Source organism: Notamacropus eugenii, chromosome 4 (assembly GCF_028372415.1).
Source record: "Notamacropus eugenii isolate mMacEug1 chromosome 4, mMacEug1.pri_v2, whole genome shotgun sequence".
Classification (NCBI taxonomy): Eukaryota; Metazoa; Chordata; class Mammalia; order Diprotodontia; family Macropodidae; genus Notamacropus; species Notamacropus eugenii.
In genome coordinates, this window is record NC_092875.1 from 425,363,497 (window position 1) to 425,383,018 (window position 19,522).

Here is a 19,522-nt window from a genome sequence, read left to right on the forward strand (position 1 = left end):
AAGATTGCTTAGTTGTAATTCTACGCTTCCATTTTCATGACTTTAGCTACCATACTTGAATTTGTTTTCTCTTTTGAATCTGAGTTTCCCTATTTCACCCAGACTAAAAGTACAGGTGCTACTCACAGGCTGACTCCAATACTGCTCAGTTTTGACATGTTCCATTTTTCTTACTTGAACTGGTTCACCCCTCCTTAGGTCTCCTGTTGGTCTTCCAGTCTGAGGGTTTGCTGTATTGGAATCTGGACTAAGTGTGAAAACCTAATTGATTGGCTTTATCCCTGATGTAGCTTAGAATACCTAAACTTAGGGAATGCTGTATTCTCAGCTTCTTCAGCAGCTGAGAATTAAAAAAAAAACAAAAATAAAAACATCCTGGGAGAAGAATTCTTGAAGTGGCAAGACATTCACAAAAGGCCAGAGATACATTTTCTAGGTTACTCCCATTAATTCCAGCAAACAAAATTAACCTAATTAATATTTCAAAGAAGTAATAGGAGTTTTTATCTAGCAATGGCTTCTGTGAGGAAAAACCATGCAGTTTGGAAATTTTATCAGTATAGACAGACATTCCCTCATCAGGAGTCAATCAGACTTGTTTAGAAGCTGGGTCAATGTATCGCTGAATGTACTAGGACATTTTATCAGGTTGTGAGAGAGGAGGAAACCATGAAGCTCAGAGAGAGGCTTTGTATATGGAAGACAATATACAAAGAAAAGAACTGGGTAAAAATCTAACCATGAAAAGAAAACAAATTAAGAAAAATAAAATGTAGGTTTTGGATAATGTTCAATCTATCCACCCTGTTTACAATCCAGATAGCCAAATACATCAAGTCAGCTGTTGACTATTGCTTCAATTCAACATAGAATTACTGAATAATTTCAGTGGTGATAGAGGTGAGTGATAATGCCGGTAAATTAAAATTAATTGAAATAATACATAATAAACTAATGATTTCACTTTCAAAGACGTTTTCATACTTAGATTTGTCTAGTGGGGAAGATTACTGGACTAAAAATTGGGAGACCCGGGTTCAGGACTGGTTCTGCTACTAACTAGTTATGAGGCCATATGCAAATGACTTTACCTCTTTGGGTCTAAGTTTCCTCAGCTATAAAATAGGAGGATCAGGGAACATGATATCTAAATTCCCTTCTAACCCTGTAATTCTGTGGCTATGAATAGAGAGTGTGAGAGACGTTGATACTGAACAAATGTCTTTCCATTCATCCTTTCATATGGGTCTCTCTGCTATTCTGAGAAGTAACAACATATCATGAAGTCGCAGTGTAAAGGTGTAACTTGAGGGGAGGTGGAAGAACTCTCCAGGGTTCTCATTCTGCCTGCCTAGTCAGAAATGATAACGGATTGTGTCATTTTGTTTTTGTTTTTCTTTTTTTATGCTGATAAATGAGTGTCTACAAGCTGGTCTCTGGATGAGCGTGGTGGCTCACATCTTCTTTAAAAGGGAAATAACTGTTTGAGTTTCTATAACTGTTCAGAGAGGAAGCTGAACTAAAAAGTATCTCTACTTGTTAGAAAAATCCAAACAAGTCTATGCCTTCCACCCAGGCCTCTTTCCTCTCCCTTGGTCCATCTCCCATCTGCCAGCCTTCACCCTGCCCATGCCCCATTCCCGGACCATTCTGCCTCCTGGCTTCCCAGGCTTCCCCTAGCTTCCGCTTGAGCCTCACCTTCTGCACAAGACCTCCTCTGGTCCCTGCTGTTGCTAGTGCCTTCCCTCAGAGATGACCTTTCATTTGTACTGTAAATATCTTATTTGTACATGATTGTTTTCATGTCATCTCTCCCCATGAGAGTGTAAGCTACGTGAAGGGAGTGACTGCTTTTGCTTTTCTTTGTGTCCGACACCCTCAGCAGAGTGCCTGACACACAGAGAATGCCCGTTGGCTGACTACTGCCTCTACGGCTATGTGAGCTCATCAATGATTACTTTTGGTGTAGTATTATTTCCCCTTCTTCCTCTTCTTCCTCTAGCTGAGTAACTCTGAAAAAAGAGACATGAGGCAGGACATTTTGTGTTTCTTCTTTTCCTCTTCTAAATCATGGGAATTATATATAATTGTGAGGTTATCCTTTGACAGATCAAAAATTAATACCCAAAGTTAACATATTACTTTCAAACATAATTTAATTTTCCTTTTGTCTCACTTAATTTCCACAGTTTAGTATTTTCTCCTGATCATCTTAATGATTTTCATATTTCAATCTCTTATTTATAAATAATAACTTAACAGAATACACATGTATAATATAATTAACGTATTATATAGTAACACTAATGTTATGTTATATAATAAAACTGAAATAATTCTATGGTGTTTATGTGGCAATTTAATGACTTTTGAAGAATTTTACCTAAATTATCTCATTTGATCCCCCCAACCCTGTGAAATAAGACCAAAAGGGAAACTGAGGCCAAGAGATGTTAAATGATTTGCCCCTTGATCACTTTGTTTATTACCATTTGAGGCAGGATTTGAATCTAAATTTTCCTGACTGCTGAGTCCTGTGCTCTATATACTTATTGCCTCTTGAAATTTCTTTGATAATCATTTTTCCTCAATGTTTTGGGGTCTTTTCATGTCTTCCTTTGGGGGGGAAGTGAAGGAGATTGATCTATAACAGTCAAGTATTTATAAGCAATTTTGCATTTTTTTTAGTTTGAATATCATTCCCTCTTCATATATAACATTTGTTTACTACAGCTAGTGAGGCTGTTGGAGGTCTAATGGAACCCATCCAACAGTATCAAGATTGGGAGAATAATACCTACTGTTTTCACTAAAACTTTAGTTCACACAGATAATAAGTTATAAAAGGGCTGAAATTTCTCATAAAAGAAATCTCAGTGTAATGTAAAATCACCCAGTTTAAAAAGCTACATTAAAACACCATAATCTTACTTGGAATAGATTTGAGGCACATCGTCGTCATCAAGATTTACCAGCGGGACTCGAGTGCCTCCACGTTTAGAGATTTCCATGGGGATTTTGCCTTCTATTCCCCTATAGTAATCTTGAAGAAGTCTTTTCGTGTCTTGGAAACGGTTAATTTCCACCTTTGAAAACAAACATGAAGGTTAACATATTAAGAAAGAATGAGACAGCTACTTTCTTTTTATCCCTATCACCATATAAATTGTGACAAGTATTTTCTAGAAGTCAGGAAATAACATGTATCTAACTTACAGGGAATAATCAACCAGCTTTGCACCCTCTAGCCCTGATGTGACATATTTCCTTCTCCAAAAACGAAAGAATATTTCTGCTAAGTTTTTGAAACTGAATAAAAAGAGAAGTATTTGTGATATGTGGAGTTGTCTAGTATTCTGGGGTCTTCCTAGGTCTCTATTCAATCAACATTCATTTAATACTGTCCTAGGCACTGATTCACACATCTCTAAATATTGATCATGAGAACCCGGATGTCAGGCCACTGGCAAAGTAGCTTCATTTATGAAGTAGCGCCTCTGCATTCACTGACAGCAGATAGCGTAAGAGCCAGAGATGGAATACTGGTTATTATGCTCATGAATAACCAGCAACAGGACTGAGTACAGACCATACCTAAGTTAGAACTGCTGGGCAGGATCTCATGATTAAAAGACACTGTGACTACATCTGTGAGTGACTTGGAGTTTATATTTTTCGTCCATGGTAATGAATATAAAGTGTTTTACATCCTTTAAATTGGTATATGAATGTCAGTGATGCTAATGACTTCACTAGTTTAACACAAAACTGTCTCCCATGTTTCTTAGGGAGAAAGACTCATTCTTTACATGTACTAGGAATCTCTGGTCTTTGGTATCTGGTCCTATATTAGCACAGTCACTGGCCAATCAGCATATCCATGATGAGTCTTGGCTGACAGACATGTTGGATTCAGAAATCTCTTTGATTGTATTGAGAACAGATTCAAGTAGAATGTGGAAATAGACCTAGAAGGTACTTTGGGGGATCCAATGAAGTATGTCAATATCTAATCTAGATCTATAGTTATATCATCTATCTCCCCCTTCATCTAATGAAGTATGTCTCTGTCTCTCTGTCTCTGTCTCTGTAATCTCTCTTCTTCCCTTCCCCTCTATATAGATGTAATGATAGATAAATAGATAGATGGATAGATTGATTGATAGATAGGTAAGTAGGTAAATGTATTTTGGTAGAGCCCTCAAGAAGCACACATTCTTGTTGGAGAGAGAGGACATATACATATAAAAGATAACTAAAAGTTGGCCATTCCACATACTCCCCTTGAGCTTAAGCGGTATGTTATGATAGGGAGAATAATACCTTTACCACTGGCACAACATTCATGCTGTGGATTACTCAGAAAGAGACATTGGCAAATTTATCTCAAGAAAAGTTGATGGCATGTGGAGTAGAATCACTACAGGATCAGCTACAACTTTAGCTACTAACTTGTCCCTAGTCTGCCTGAGTTTTAATGCAGTATAGAAATGCAAGAGCACATTGGTGACACTTTAACTCCAATGTGAAGGTAGGCAGAATACCTTTGACCACTATATACATCTCCAATGTATCTCCATACCAGTCCTCAAATTACAAATCGTGGTAGATAACATTTCAAATATTTGCTTTTCTATATACACTTTTCTTTATATATATATGTGTGTGTGTGTGTGTGTGTGTGTGTGTGTGCATATGTATATAAATAATACATACACATACTTTTCTACATATACAATGCTTTTTTATATATATGTAGGATTTGTATGTATGTTTATATGTAGGATTATATATGTATATGTATGTGTATGTGTGTGTGCATGTCTTTATGTATATAATACATACACACACGTAGGATTTGTTCTGTTTCTTTAGGGAATTTTCGAGCTAAAGGGACCCCTCATTTTAGAGGTAAAGAAACTAAAGCAACAAGAGATAAGATGATCCGTCCGAGATCACGCAGGGATTAGAATGCTGACCTCCTGACTCTCTGTCCAAAGGTCTTTCCAATGAGCCACACTTCCGTGGTGCTTAAATTGATTAATTCAATTCTAAACATTGGAAGCTACCAGACCTATTGGAATCATCTTCAGGAAAACACAATCAATGGAGTTGTCCCAGTAAAATCTTATACTCTCTAGTCAGCTACCCAGAACCAGTGCGCATTGTTACAAATGATGGCAAGTTTTCTAAAGCACAAAGACAATCACCTCTTCATGAAACTTATTTGAAGTGACCCAAAGGACATCTACATATCTACTCTTATACTGAAAGAGGCACATTTTCAGAATGAGTAAATCCAAAGTCTGCTACTTCATGGTAAAAAGAGAGACTAAAAATTCCATTAAGATTTTTTGGGTCATGGAAAAGATCATGTTATATCTTTCTTGGAAGATGATAAAAAGTTTCAGTTTGACCCCACATAATCTGAGCCTTTGTAGCCACATAACATAAATCAAGGAAGAAATAAATGTAGTTGCTTTATGGTTATAGGTTTATAAGCACATAGATGAAGCATTGGAAGGAACCCCAGTGGTCAATGAGTCTAATTCTCTTATTTTCCAGATACAGAAACCGAGGCTCAGGGAAGTTAAGTGATTCACTCAAAGTTATGAAAGCAATAATTATCAGAGGTGGGATAACATGGATTCAAATTAAAGTGACCATTCACATGTTTATTTTAATATCAGAAGATATTTTAGGTTGCTCCTTTGGATTTAAAACCATAAACACATAAACCTTACTTCTTATACTTGAAAATAACATTTGCAAAATGATTGGGAAGAATAAGATTAAGCATTTTTCTATTTCCTTTCAGAGAAAGTCGGTAGAGTTGTTTTTTTTCGAGTTTTCCTATGCCCACTAATCTCAAAGTTCAACAACAAACATTTGCACCTGTCATGCTTTGATTTATTAGACCAACAGAAATTGAGTCTCCAACTGACAAAACTGTACCCTCCTGGGAACATGCAAAAAACCACATTCACAATAAGCCAGATGAAAATCGCTTTTTGTAAAAAGTATCTGGGACAAATTAGTTATTGACAAGTAGTAAAGAATAATAATTTTCAGGACAGAAGAAGTCATTTGGTGGTTATAAATCTTCAGAACATGCTAAATGATGTTATACTGTTTAGGATGGGTACTTTAGAAATTGGGAAATTTTTTTTCCATTAACTTAAAAAAAATATTTATTTATTTTAGACTGAACTTGCTAACAACCCAAAGAACATAGTGGAATCTTTTTAGAATCTTGGTGTTGGGTGATAAATCTACTTCCTACCTTGGAGGGGTAATCTTGTCACATCATTTCTCCCTTATTACAAGGGAAATAATATTGTTACATCAACTTTTTTCACTTGGTCACGGTAGTTATATTTCAGGAATGTGGTATCACTTGTGGTATGTCTCAACCTGTATTATAGTAAGAATCTTAGAAATTCAACCTGGGGGTGGAGAGCCTGCAGACTTGAGGCCACATGTGGCCTTCTAGGTCCTTGGGTGTGGCCTTCAAGGTCCATAGGCCTTTTGATGGAGTACAAATTTATAGTACAAATCCTTTTATTAAAGGGATTTGTTCTGTGAAGTTTGGATCCAGTCAAAGGGCCGTAGCTGAGGACCTAGAAGGTCACATGTGGCCTTGAGGTTGAAGGTTGCTCACCCCCAGTCCAACCTTTCACCCACTGCAGGAATTCTTTCTACCATATCCCTTACAAATATTTATCCAATTTCTGCTTGGGCAACTTCATTGTCAGAGAGCTCACTACCTGGTTAGCATTTTGATATTTTGTTGAAGAGGGCTGTTAGAAAGTTCTTATGTGAGCTGAAACCTACCTTCTCAGACAGAATAATAATGTCTAATATGGACCTGGTGTTTAAAATAAGTAAGGAGAGAGTCAAGATAGCATTAAGCTGTCCTGATAAGCTCCAGTCAATGGGCCCAGGTGAAGTTCACTCTATCCAAATGAAGTGCCCAGTTCAGATAATGGCAGTCATTATCTACCAGTCCCAAACAATCCCTCTTTTTCTTAATTACCTTAGTTCATGGCACAGAGAGGCTCTGTACGTGCTGATGTTTCCTCTCTACTCAATTCCTTTGACCTTCACTTCCACTCAACTCCAAAAATGTTCTACTGCCATGGTCAAGAAATTAGAAATTCCTTTATCTAATAATAATCCATCATTCACACTGCCCCCTATGCTTTTCGCCTTCTAAATCTCTTATATTTGTTGTTTTGCCTATTAGAATGTGAACTCTTTGAGAGCAGAGACTGTCATTGTCTGTATCCCCAGTACTTAGCACAGGACATTTACCTACAGCAAGTGCTTAATAAAGGTCTTTTCATCCATCTATCCATCCATCCATCCAACTATTCATTCCTTCCTTCATCCTCATCATTATTTCCAATCCTTCCAGTCTTCAGTATTTTCCCAGGGCATGATTTTTATTCTGGTTATACTATCCTCTTTTTCTAATCTCAGCCTCTCAACAGTCCTTTACACTCAATGACCTTGTCTCCTTCATACTCTTCCAAATCCTATATGGGATTATTTACATCTGACTCCTCTGTTTTAACTCACATACTATTAAATGGAGCTATAGGAAGGAAGGAATGCAATCATGCAGACTATTTGCACTACAAATTTATTATTTAGACTCAACTGAGTCCTCTATGCAGCAAAACAATCCTTATGCTCTTCCCTCACTGATGCTCTACCTCACCTACCACAACTGTTGTTTGAAAATTCTTTCCTTTTACAACACTCTCCCCATCCTCTCCCTAAGCTGAAGTCATCAGTTCATACTTTACTTAGAAAAACTGAGGTCATTTGCTATTAGTTCCCTTTTCTAAATCCTTCCGCCTCATCTTACAACCCCTTGACATTATCTCCCACTATTTCCTCTTCTATTCCAGTCTTTGAGGAAGAAACGGTCCTTCTTGACATGGACGGCCCCTCCATACGTTGTTATGGCTTCATTCCGTCTCATCTTCTCTCAGGAGTCTAGAAGACTACAATTAGTTTCACTCCCCTCTCCGCGGCTCTCTAATCATCAGTGTCTGCCTATCTACTTGTTACTTTCCTGCTGACTAAAAAGTCTCTCAGATCTTTGAGAATTTAAGTGCCTTGAGGGAATGAACAGTCTCCCCTGTTTTTCAGTACTTAGCATAGTCCCTGAAACAGGGCCAGCATTTAACAGACGCTTGTTAATCGATGAACTGACCGATTATCCTTAGGGGTATGTGCTTGTCCTTGTGGTATTCAATGATTTAAAAAAAATCAGTGACTTCAATTAATTTAATAGAAATATTAAGAATACTATTAATAACCATTATAATAATTAATAATCATTAATGGAATTATTGGGAAAAATATAGTCATAGTAACCATAAGCAATCTTAGGGAGGTGAGTCCTGGTCAGACTACATCTTGAATATTGTGTTCAGTTTTGAGTTCCCCATTTTAGGAAGGACAAAAATAAGCTGAAGAATATGCAGTGTAGGGAAAATGACTAGGGAAGGGCTTAGGGATGATGCCCTTAAATGAAGATTGGTTGAAAGAAATCAAGTGATCAACAGATATGTATTAAGTGCCTGAAATTTGCTATATACTATACTAAGTCCTGGGCATACAAATAAGAAAATGGATTAGTTCCTATAGAGGAGCCAACATGTATATAAATAAGTGTAATGGGACTTTGTGCATTCCCCTATGACTCCCACCCATGTGGGAGACTCCAGGGACTTGCTTCTGGGAGAAGACATGTAGGTAGGAGCAGGCTCTTTCCAGTGTCTGAGTAGCAGGAAGTCTGTGTCTATAGAGCACAGTCACTCTCTCTTTCTGGCTGTATGCAGGGCTCAAGGTCTTGTCCATGCACAGCACTAGCACCATGCCCTAAACTAGGTAGGGGAAGGACCACCTTCTTTTCCCAGGCTCTATGACCCCAGAAACAGGCTTGGAGTTTTGGTCTGTTTCATTTGTCCTTTTTGGTTTTAGATGTAAGGCATTGAAATACCCAGTCACAGGTGTTACTGTCAAACATTCCCTCCAAAAGGGAGGGAAAGAGGGAATGTTTATGTTTGTTCTTGTTAGACCTTTGAAGTAAATATTCCTTTGTAAAAATAAAATCTGACCATTAAGTGGTTGAACGGTACTGGAGACCCCTTAAAATTGAGGGAACACAATCAGTGATGGCTTAGTTCAATGGCAGAGACTAGTCACCTTCAACCCCCTTACGGGTACCAAAAGACTCTTGACAGGGGGTCTGCCACACCTTATTTCCATGGAAGCTGTGTTTATACCACTGGTATACTACATAAGGCTGGACCTTGGTTTATGTTTAGATTGGGGTCGTGACTTGAAAGGCTGGTGCGTAGGAGAGTATCAAGCAGCACAGTCTCAGATACCCACTTTGCCGTCTCTTCCCAGGTATCTGAGCAATGTAAGGCTGTAAGTCGTTATTTGGGAAGATATTTGACATTTTTCTATGTTATTGCTACTCATAATCATTAGATGAAGCTTACTTTTTGGCTGTGTTGGAGTGAATGTTACAGAGAAGCAGAGCTAGCAGTATTAGTTCCTAGAAGACTAGGCTGAGCTCCCTGAGGTCAAGGAAGGTCTTTTGCATCATTTTGTATCCCTCACATTTAGCTCAGTGCTTGGCACAGAGTAGCTGCTTAATATGTTGACTGATTGATTGATACTAAAACTAACTATTTTACAAGGACGATAACGGCAAAAAGGAGGAACGGCATGGGGTAACCATGTTGTAATGACCTGACCCGTCATACCTGCATCAAGGAAAAGAAATGGTTCATGAGCATTCCAAGATGATCTTGTAACCAGGATTCGTCAACGATATCAACGCGTTCTTGTTCTGCCTCTTCCTTTCGAGTATCACATATATCCCACAGGCGGTCCCTTAAATCCTAAAAAGAAAAAAGCATTTCCCTTTTTAGAAAAACAACCTAAATTATCTCAATGCAAATAGGAATTCTGAAAAAGGGCCAGGGTGGGGTGGGTAGGTGGCTCAGTGAATAGAGCACCAGCCCTGAAGTCAGGGAGGCCCTGATTTCAAATCCTGCCTCAGACATTTACTAGCTGTGTGACCCTGGACAAGTCACTTAAATTGATTGCCTCAAAGAAAGGAAAAGGAACAAGATATAACTGACCCATAGAGTAAAAGGGAGTGGTGTGTAATAAGACTGAAAAGTTAGGCTAGGGCTAAGTTGTAAAGACTAATAAATGCCAAACACAGGAACTGATATATTATCTCAGAAGTAATGGGTATCCACTGGACTTTATTCAGTAAGGGAGTGACATGGTCAGACCTGCACTTTAGGCAAAACACTTTGGCCATTGTTGTGTAGGATGGTATAGAGCAGGGAGAGAATGGGGCAAACGCATAATTTAGGAGTCCAGGTAAGAGATGATAAGAACCCAGGTTCTTATCCACTCAAAGGGCTGTTTGAATGGAGAAAAATGGAGGCAGAAAAGACAACATGTGGCAACTGATTTGATATGTATTTTAGGATGAGGAGTGAAGTTTGAAAGTAAGATTTCAAACCCATGTGATCAGAAGGGTCATTGCGTACTTAACAAAAATAGGTAAGTTTAGAAAAAGGAAGGATTTAGGGGGAAAGTGAATTAGCTACATGTTGAGCTTGCAGTGCCTATGGGACATCCACTTTGAGACAGTACTTGAGTACTTGAGAGTACTCAAGACCAGTAAAGAGATTAAAATGACATATGTGTGTGCACACGTGAGTGTGTGTATGTGTGTGTGTGTGTGTGTGTGTGTGTGTGTGTGTGTGTGTGTATAGATCTGGAAGTCATCTATATAGAGATGACAACTAAACCCATGGAAATCTGGGTTTTATTGGCTCCCTGGCTCCCCATATAATTTTGGGGTGCCCATTCAATTTCTTGATAATTTAACTTTCTCACTTGCAAAATATGAGCACAACCAACTGTTCCATAGGTACTAATCATGCATGCTTATCAGAATCAAATAAGAGTTGGTGAGTTCTCTTAAAAAATGTTGAGTGCCATACAAACATATTTTATGTTATATTATAATATATAATATATAATAAAAATATTATAGGACCAAAATTACTAAAATTTTTCACAATCTTTAGTAATAAGTTACGTTATAAGATGACAGATGTTACATGATTTTTATCTGGGCCGCAAAGGAAAAGGATTCTTTTCTGTCATGAATGATAAGGCAAAAACAAAGAACTGATCTCCTTCAAAACCTTTTTCCATGTGATAGCTCTTCAAAAATTTGAAGACAGCTACTGTCATCACACGAAGCATTAACTTATTAAGGCAAAATATCTGCACTTCCTTCAGTCAAGCCTATCAATGTCCCAGGGAGGGAAGGAAAGAATAACAGAAGAAAGGGAGAAGGGAAAGAGGAAGGAAGGACATAAGCATTTAGTAAGCACCTACTATGAACCAGATATTGTGTTAAACCCTTTGCAAGTAGTATCTCAATTAGGAGCAGACTAAACTCTGCACACTGCCCAGCTGCCAGTCTACCGTGCTGAATATATCGACTTACGTTGACTCTTTGGTGTAGTTCAGCTTTTGTTTCTTCATCATCCCACAAGTCATCGGGGAGGTTGTTAAAATCAGTCTGCCATTGAGACACAAACTCTTGCTTGTGGTCTGGACGTTGCAGGTACTCCTGGTAATTTAGTCTGTGGTACATTAGCAGAATTTCAATGCAAAACAAAATATATTTTATTCCCCTTCCCTCACTAGAATATGAAATTCTTCATATAATTAACTTTTACTCACCTGATGTCATGTAGATAATAAAGTACGCTGTGTCGCTCATCTCTTATCTGCCTGAGTATTGCCTTGATTGTGTTTATGTATGAATTTTCTATTGTTTCCCAATAAGGCACTAAATATTGAGGTATTTCCTATTGAACAGTAAAACACACAAATCAACATCTCATTTTTGAAATTCTTCTCTAGGACTCATTAAAGAGAACCACATCAACCAAAGAACAGCAAGGTGGTTTTCAGCCCCAGTGGGCAAGTGTAGTAAGGGCAACTGGCAACTCCACTCTATTCTCATATGCTTTCATCAGAGGTGGTGAGAATTTGTTCCTTCCCTGCAGTGGCAGGTGGTAAGAAGATGGCTAGGACAGGGATATGAGAAAGCTCTAGGGAACCTCTCATTTGGTAGCATCTCTTTAAATAGCATATCCAGGGAGGAAAAAAAAGCAACTGCCACTTGAAGCATCTCTCTTTGTTGAAATAATCTCAACATTACAGCAATATTCTTAAGTTGAAAATAAGACTAATACTAGAAGGGAGATTTTGTCAGGCATTCTTAATATTTTATCCTGGATGGTATAACCCAGGATTGCATGCAAAAAGGAGAAAAGAGTATAATGTATAACATAGTCAAAACTTTTATATAATGTTTAGTAATGTAAACTGTAAGAATTTCAATAATAGTTATATATTTTATTTGATATAAAAAAATGCTGTTCATGGTTGCTTTCTTCATTTATTTATTTATTTACAGAATCATTCAATTGTACCTGAAGGGACCTTGAGATTACCTAGTCTGATGTGTTTCCCAAGGAGGGAAACTTTTCTATAACAGAGATCTGATCTACTTTCTTCATGTATACCACATTCTTGCCAATCCAGCCTTCTTGCTGTTTCCTGGAATGCTCTTCCTCCTCACTTATGCCATTTGGACAACCTCACTTCCCTTAGGCCTTCAAGTTAAGTGCTATCTCCTACAAGACACCTTTCCTGATTCCTCCAATTAATACCATTCTATTACTGGGTAATCATTTTGTATTTACACTATCTGATGATGCTCATCCTCTCTTCTGTTTCCTGACCCCTCTTCAGTAGAATGGAAAAACTCTGAATGCAATGTTTGTCTCCATTTGAGACTGTATTCCAAGTTTCTAATTCTAATTCCACATTTTAACACTAACCTGGTAAAGGGGAGGGGCCCAAGACACACTCACCAATTTGAACGGAATTAAGAGCAATCACATTGTTTTTAAAGGGATCCATGACAGTATTGACCTGTTGGTCCCTTATATCAAAATCTTATAATTATTTTTTCATATCAAGTCCAAATCTGTCCACATAAAATCTCTACCCTTTGGTATTAGCTCATTTTCTGAAGGAAAATAGAACAAATTCAATGTACTTTCTATGTCCTCTTCCAAAACCAACCAACCAAACTATCATTTATGGAAAGAGCACTGAATTAGGAATCAGGAAGCCTGAGTTTTTAAGCAGATTCTGCAGCTTATTAGGGCCATTAATGGTTTGCTAAGGGAAAACTCTTCTTCCTCTTGGTTACAATCCTTGGTCCCTCAAATATGTTGTTATGCATGTTGTACTTGACAATATTTTCAGAACCCACACTACCCTAATTTTTTTCTTCTAGATTAGAGGTTTTTCACCTGGGGTCCAAGAACTTTAAAAAATATTTAGGGGCAACTCAGTGGTGCAGTGGATACAGCACTGGCCTTGGAGTCAGGAGTACTTGAGTTCAAATTTGGTCTCAGATGCTTACTAGCTGTGTGGCTCTGGGCAAGTCATTTAGCACTGATTGCCTAAAATTTTTTTATGACAATTTCAATAAAATTATTTCTTTTACAGTCTTACATATTTTATTTTTATGCACTTAAGAATATTATTCTGAGAAATCCAATTGGCTTTACCAGACTTCCAGATGTATAAATGACTCAAAAAAGGTTAGGGAACCCTGTTATAGATACTATGTAGTAATGTCCCACTTAAAAGAGTGAATAATCTTGGTATTCCAAGATGTGATCCAAACAACAAAGAGAATAGTTGTGACTATTACTTCCCTTGATCTAACATCTTTGATTAGCCAAATAACACTATTTGTATTAACTGTGATATACACAGAATTCTGGCCTTTTTTACATGAACTGTGCTAACCTATGAATCATAGAATCCTAGAACTAGAAGATATTACAGACCATCTGACCCCTGGAATAAGAATCTCCTCTATCACATACTCAATAGGTCTCTATCACATACTCAATAGGTGCTTGTTCATCCAACCTATGCCTCAAAACCTCCATTTTTGGTCTATAAATGAAGGGGTTTTACTAGATGGCCTTGGGAATCCCTTCCAGCTCTAGATATATGATAGCCTATGATATCCAGAGACGGGGAACTTACTACATCCTGAAGCAACTACTTTTGGACTTTTGTCTATTTTTGGACTGCTCTAACTAGGAAGTGGTGATCGTTTTTTCCCCCATCTTCAAGAGGCAAACTTTATTTCTCAGTAACTTTGATCTGTTAGTCCTTGTTATGCCATCTGAGGTAAAGTAATCTATACCCAATTTACTAGACTATGTGAAAAATCTCCAATAATGGAGAGTAGCTATCATGTGCTCTTTTGGTCCCTTCTTCTCCAGACTAAGCATCCCAAAATCCTTGAACCAGTTCTCATGTGGCATGGTTTTCAGTTCTCTCACTATCCTAGTTACTCTCTTCTGCAGACTCCTCAACTTGTCAATGGTCTTTCTAAAATGTGACATCTAAAACTGGACCAAAGGGTTCATGGAGTTGGAAAGGAACAGAGCAGAGCAGGTCTAAAAACCTTCCTTGTTCTGTGCATTGTTTTTATTATTACAGCCTAAGATCCCACGATATTGTTTGGCTGTCAAATTATACTATTAATTAGTATTGAACTTAGAGTACACTAAAATTTCCAGGTCCTTTTTAAATATGAATTTTGTTAGCATATTGGAATTGACCAAACATATCTCTACCATCCTGTAACTGTGCATGGCCAATTAAAAATATTGAAGTTCAAATATAAGAATGTTATACTGATCTATGGAATGTCACCTTAATGGATTTAGTTCATAAATCATAAAATGCTAACCTCTATTAAGGTTCTTATCTATGTTATTCAATATGTTGGCTATGATTCTTTGTGTTGGGTCCTTTGGTAAATCTGATAAACATTCCATTTACGCTTTCATTCAAGTCACTGATAAAAATGTCAAAGAGAAAAGGGGCCAAAGATAGACTCTTGTAGCAAATATAGAAATCTCACTTCTGACCCAGCCTACTTGATTTTGACTTATTAAACAACAATCTTTGTGCTTGGTTATTTAGCCAGAGTAGAAGTTACCTAACCTCATTATACTCTAGCCTTTCCCCATCTTGTCCATGAATACTTAATGAACTATTTTGTCAAATGTGTGGCTGAAATCCAAGTATGTTATTTCTATGGTAATACCCCTAACCTAACATTTTAATAATCATGTCAAAAAAGAAAATGAGATTACCTTAACATATTTTGTGAACCTATGCTGATTTGTTACAATCAGACTTTCCCTTTCTAAGTGCTCAAAAACCATATTTTTAATGATGTATTTCAAAATTTTCATAGGAATTCATATACAGCTCATAGGCTTATAGTTAGAAGAAATCACTTTCTTTTTCTTTTTTAATAATCAGAACAATTTGACTATCTCTGATCCTGCAGCACTCTGTCATTCTCCAAAGATCATTGACAATGGTTTAGTAATTCCTTCTGTGAATTCTTGCAGTAACAAAATATAATTTATCTGGGTCTAGAGATTCGAACTTACTAAGAGTAGCTAATTGTTCTTTATTTTGGACTTAAATTCACTTTTGCCATGTTTCTGCTATCCTTTGAGGAATTCAGGAATACCTTGTCAAAGATCTTTAATTAGCTTGATGAATGATTGAATCAAACAATCATTTATTAAGGACATGAGTTAGGTTGTGGGATCACAAAGACAAAAACAAGATACTTCCTGTCTTTAAGGAGCTTACCTGTTGATGGGGAGAACACTAGTATTGTGTAAGTATGTACAAAAGACAGGTAAGACAATGTTGTGACCAACACATTTTAGACTATTGAAGCTCAAAATTAATCTTTACAAAGATCTGAGTTTATAATTGAGAATTATGAATTGGGAGAAGCCTCGATAAATCATCAAAGGGATTCTTGAGGTTTGTGATTTGTGGGCAGTCAATAAGGAACCAGAGATTTTAATTGGATCTATGTTCCTTTTTAATTTTTATCCATGAGGTCCATCATAGCCACATTTCTGTATTTTTTGAAATCATTCTCATAGAATTTGGGCTAGATTGTAGCCACCATTTTCTCACTTCATTATTATCATCTCCAAGGTGTCATGGAAACATTTTCAAAAGCTTCCTATATTATTTCTAGTTTATATAACAAATCTTCAAGAAACATTGTGACTCAGTGGATAGAGTGTAGAAGACCTGAGTTCACATCCTGCTTGTGAGGCTTACTAGCTCTGTGAACAGGGGCAAATCATGTTCAGTTTTACCATATGTAAAACTGTTCTTGTGACAATGTGATAATGAAGACATGAGATCGTGTTGTAAGCTATAAATTTAGTTTGCCTCCCAGCTTTCTTCTTTATAAAAGAGCCTTTCAAGCATGTTTTTGCTTTTGTTTGTATCTCCGATGCTTAACACAGCACACAGCAAGCCCCTTAATGTTTTTTGATGATGACTAGCCAGGAAGGCAAGTCAACAGTTCATCAAAGGCTGTGCTTTTTTTGTTTTGGCAGAACTGGACTTCCAGCAGAAATCTGGATACTTGAAATTAATAAATGTTAAACTGGTGTCGCCCATACATTCTACACCTTGAATCTTTGACAGTTTTACCATCAGTAGAAGGAAAGGATTTTCTCTATCTTCTGTCTGACTTGGTAGTTTGTAGGATGATACTGGGGACAGTACTTTTATTCCTCCCTTTTCTGACCCCAAAATCACCAGATAAATTCATTAATTAACTTACAGATATTTGCATAACATTTATTGCAAGCTGCACAAGATAAAAGGTGGCATAATATATTCTCTTTGCTCACAATACATTTATATTTTAGTTGGGAAAACAGAAATATATCAATAAATGTTGCATATGATAGGACAGAGATACAAGACATATTCCTTTAAGGCCAACCACTACCCATTTCAGCATGCTGCTTTTCTAGTATTAAAAAAATGCCATGAATTTATTAGATGGTGAGATAATTATGAGCTGGAGTGGTAACAGAATTGGTGAAAGTGGAAATTAATCTGAGCCTTCATGATTAAATTGCTTCTTCTCATTCAGAGGCAGTTAGATAGCATAGTGGAGAGAGCACCAGGTCTGGAGTTAGGAAGTTCTGAGTTCAAATTCAGCCTCAGATGCTAACTAGCTGTGGGACCCTGGGCAAGTCATTTAACTTCTGTTTGCTTCAGTTTCCTCAACTGTAAAATGGATAAATAATAGCACCTACCTCTCAGGGTTGTTGTAAGGATCAAATGAGATAATGTTTGTAAAAAACAAACAAACCCCACTTGGCATAGTGTCTGGCACACAGTAGACACTACATAAATGCTAGCCACTTACTATTAATGTTATTATTATAGCACAGGCATTAACAGTATTGCAATCATATAAGCATTTGTGAGCACCCACGAGCTCCTCTGGTCCAGCCTTTGTCTCTAAGTAGGTAAATTTCTAAACCTTTTAGGCTTGACGACTGCTTATTCTCATCTTACTGCAGTTACAAAACTTTTAGTCATCTGGAAAGGCAGAGGTTAAACTGAAGGATATTATCATGTGGTCATGGAAGCACAAAGAAAAAAGAAGTGTCATTTGATGGTCACGTGTCCTAGAGATGTGACTCTTTTCCAGGAAAAGAGCTTCACTGCTTGTGCTTCTGACGAGAAAGCTGAGTCTCAAAGAACTCATTTGTTCCCCCATGTAAATACTTAAGAAAAATTCCCAAGCATGACTCATAGAAATTTCAGTGACTTGGAAAGGAGAAGATTATGGCCCAATGTGTATAAAAACAATCTCTCAGATGTTCTAATGAGAACTCATTTGGGCCAATGAAAAAACTGGGATGAGGTAAAATGACACAAATCTTCCCTTGAATAAGGAAAAAGTTATCTACTACTGTACCGGAGCAAGTGGTTCATCCACATAGACCCATTCTTCTGACCCTGGTTTGATTGGTGGTGGTCCTGGAGGTGGAGGAGGTGGTGATTCTTCAACAGGTGATTTCTTTCCTGATGACTTCTTGTCGGATCCCTTTCCTTTAGGTGAAACTTAAATTAGTTTGCTTCATAGGGAAACTATACACAAGGTTATATTCTGAAGCTGAATAAACCTTTGATTGACACATATTCCAGGGGGGTACATTAATTCTCCTAGCTTCTTGAGTAGCCTTGCAAATAAATACCACCTTAAAATTATTCATTACTTTTTTTGAACCAATCCATCTGCCCTAATCCCACTGGGTAAGAAGATAAACAATAATTTTGATTTTGTTTTTCTACTGTTAGACATAAATTGTTATTCACATATGATACTAGGCATGTGACTCTTTTTCAGACCTAGAGGAAAAACACTGGTTCCAAATACACTGCTGCAATAACTAACCAAATTCAATTTTCTCTCTTGCATAGGAGAAGGGAAATATTAGGCCCAGAATTCATGGTGCAGTAGAAAGAACCTGCACTTTGGAATTAGAGGGCCTTGGTGCCAATCTTGGCCCTGCTGGTTTTACTTGTATTCACTTGGGCAAGTCACTAATTTCACTGGAACTCAGTTTTCTGATCTATAAAGGTCCCTCCCAACTTAAAATATAAGATCCTATGAAGTTTGCTTTAGAGACCTTTTGGTAGGGTGTGGAGTTTGAGGATGGGGGTGAACATACCTTTTAATTGGAGGGGTTGGCATGGTTAGTACAATGGCAGAATTGAAGAGCATGTACTTTTCAGGATACCTATTCAGCCTCCTTAAATGAATAGTGCCCTAGCAATTATGTAGAGGTTTAAAGGGCATCCACATATGGGTGTGGTGTGAGAATACACCTGGAGATGAGGTAATGGCATAAACTCAGCTTTGCTGGGTATTCTCCTTAGGACCTTATCATTCCCATCCTCTCCAAGGATACAAAACTAGCACCCTCACGTAAAGCATCAGAAGGAGGTACAAGACTCCCTATAGCCTGAAAGAATTCATGCACTTCCCCATGCATGGTAGTTCTATTTAGTAGAAAATTTAGTTGAAAAAAAATGGAAATGGACTTGAGATACCATATTTACAAAATTATCAAAATAACTTGGACCTCTGGATTCTATTTGCCTTAAGATGAACTATATATTAATTTTTTTACAACTTATTATATGTAGGATAAGAAGATCACATGAAAAACACATCCTGTTACACATTCCCTGGGCAAATAATATTTGATATACTAGGGAGATAAATATGCATTATCTTACTGTGGCAGATAGAAAAAGGTGGACTGCCAAGAGAAAGAGAAATTGCTCTTCTATAAGCTTGGACCTCAAATGACTCTTAATGTATTGGTCTCAAGAGAGTCAATTGTTCAATGGAGTTAATATGTAGCAAGAAAACCAATTAAATCTTTGTTCTGACAGAAAGAGAAATCATGTTTTTGTGCCTCATTTC

The 19,522-nt window shown here is 37.3% G+C and overlaps 1 protein-coding gene across 16 annotated transcripts in view; it reads right to left on the minus strand.

Annotated features, from left to right (window-relative positions):
- Positions 1 to 19,522, minus strand: part of SPEF2 (sperm flagellar 2) — a 289,696-nt gene that overhangs the window by 101,903 nt on the left and 168,271 nt on the right. For 11 of the 16 annotated variants that reach the window (XM_072605832.1, XM_072605834.1, XM_072605831.1 and 8 more), the window contains 6 exons: positions 18,005 to 18,138; positions 11,809 to 11,936; positions 11,570 to 11,708; positions 9,792 to 9,929; positions 2,932 to 3,086; positions 1,959 to 2,012 (listed from right to left, as the gene is read on the minus strand). In XM_072605832.1, coding sequence (XP_072461933.1) covers positions 1,959 to 2,012; positions 2,932 to 3,086; positions 9,792 to 9,929; positions 11,570 to 11,708; positions 11,809 to 11,936; positions 18,005 to 18,138 — 748 coding nt within the window. The remainder of the gene's footprint in view (positions 1 to 1,958; positions 2,013 to 2,931; positions 3,087 to 9,791; positions 9,930 to 11,569; positions 11,709 to 11,808; positions 11,937 to 18,004; positions 18,139 to 19,522) is intronic. The other 5 variants (XM_072605837.1, XM_072605838.1, XM_072605836.1 and 2 more) reach the window with 1 other exon arrangement.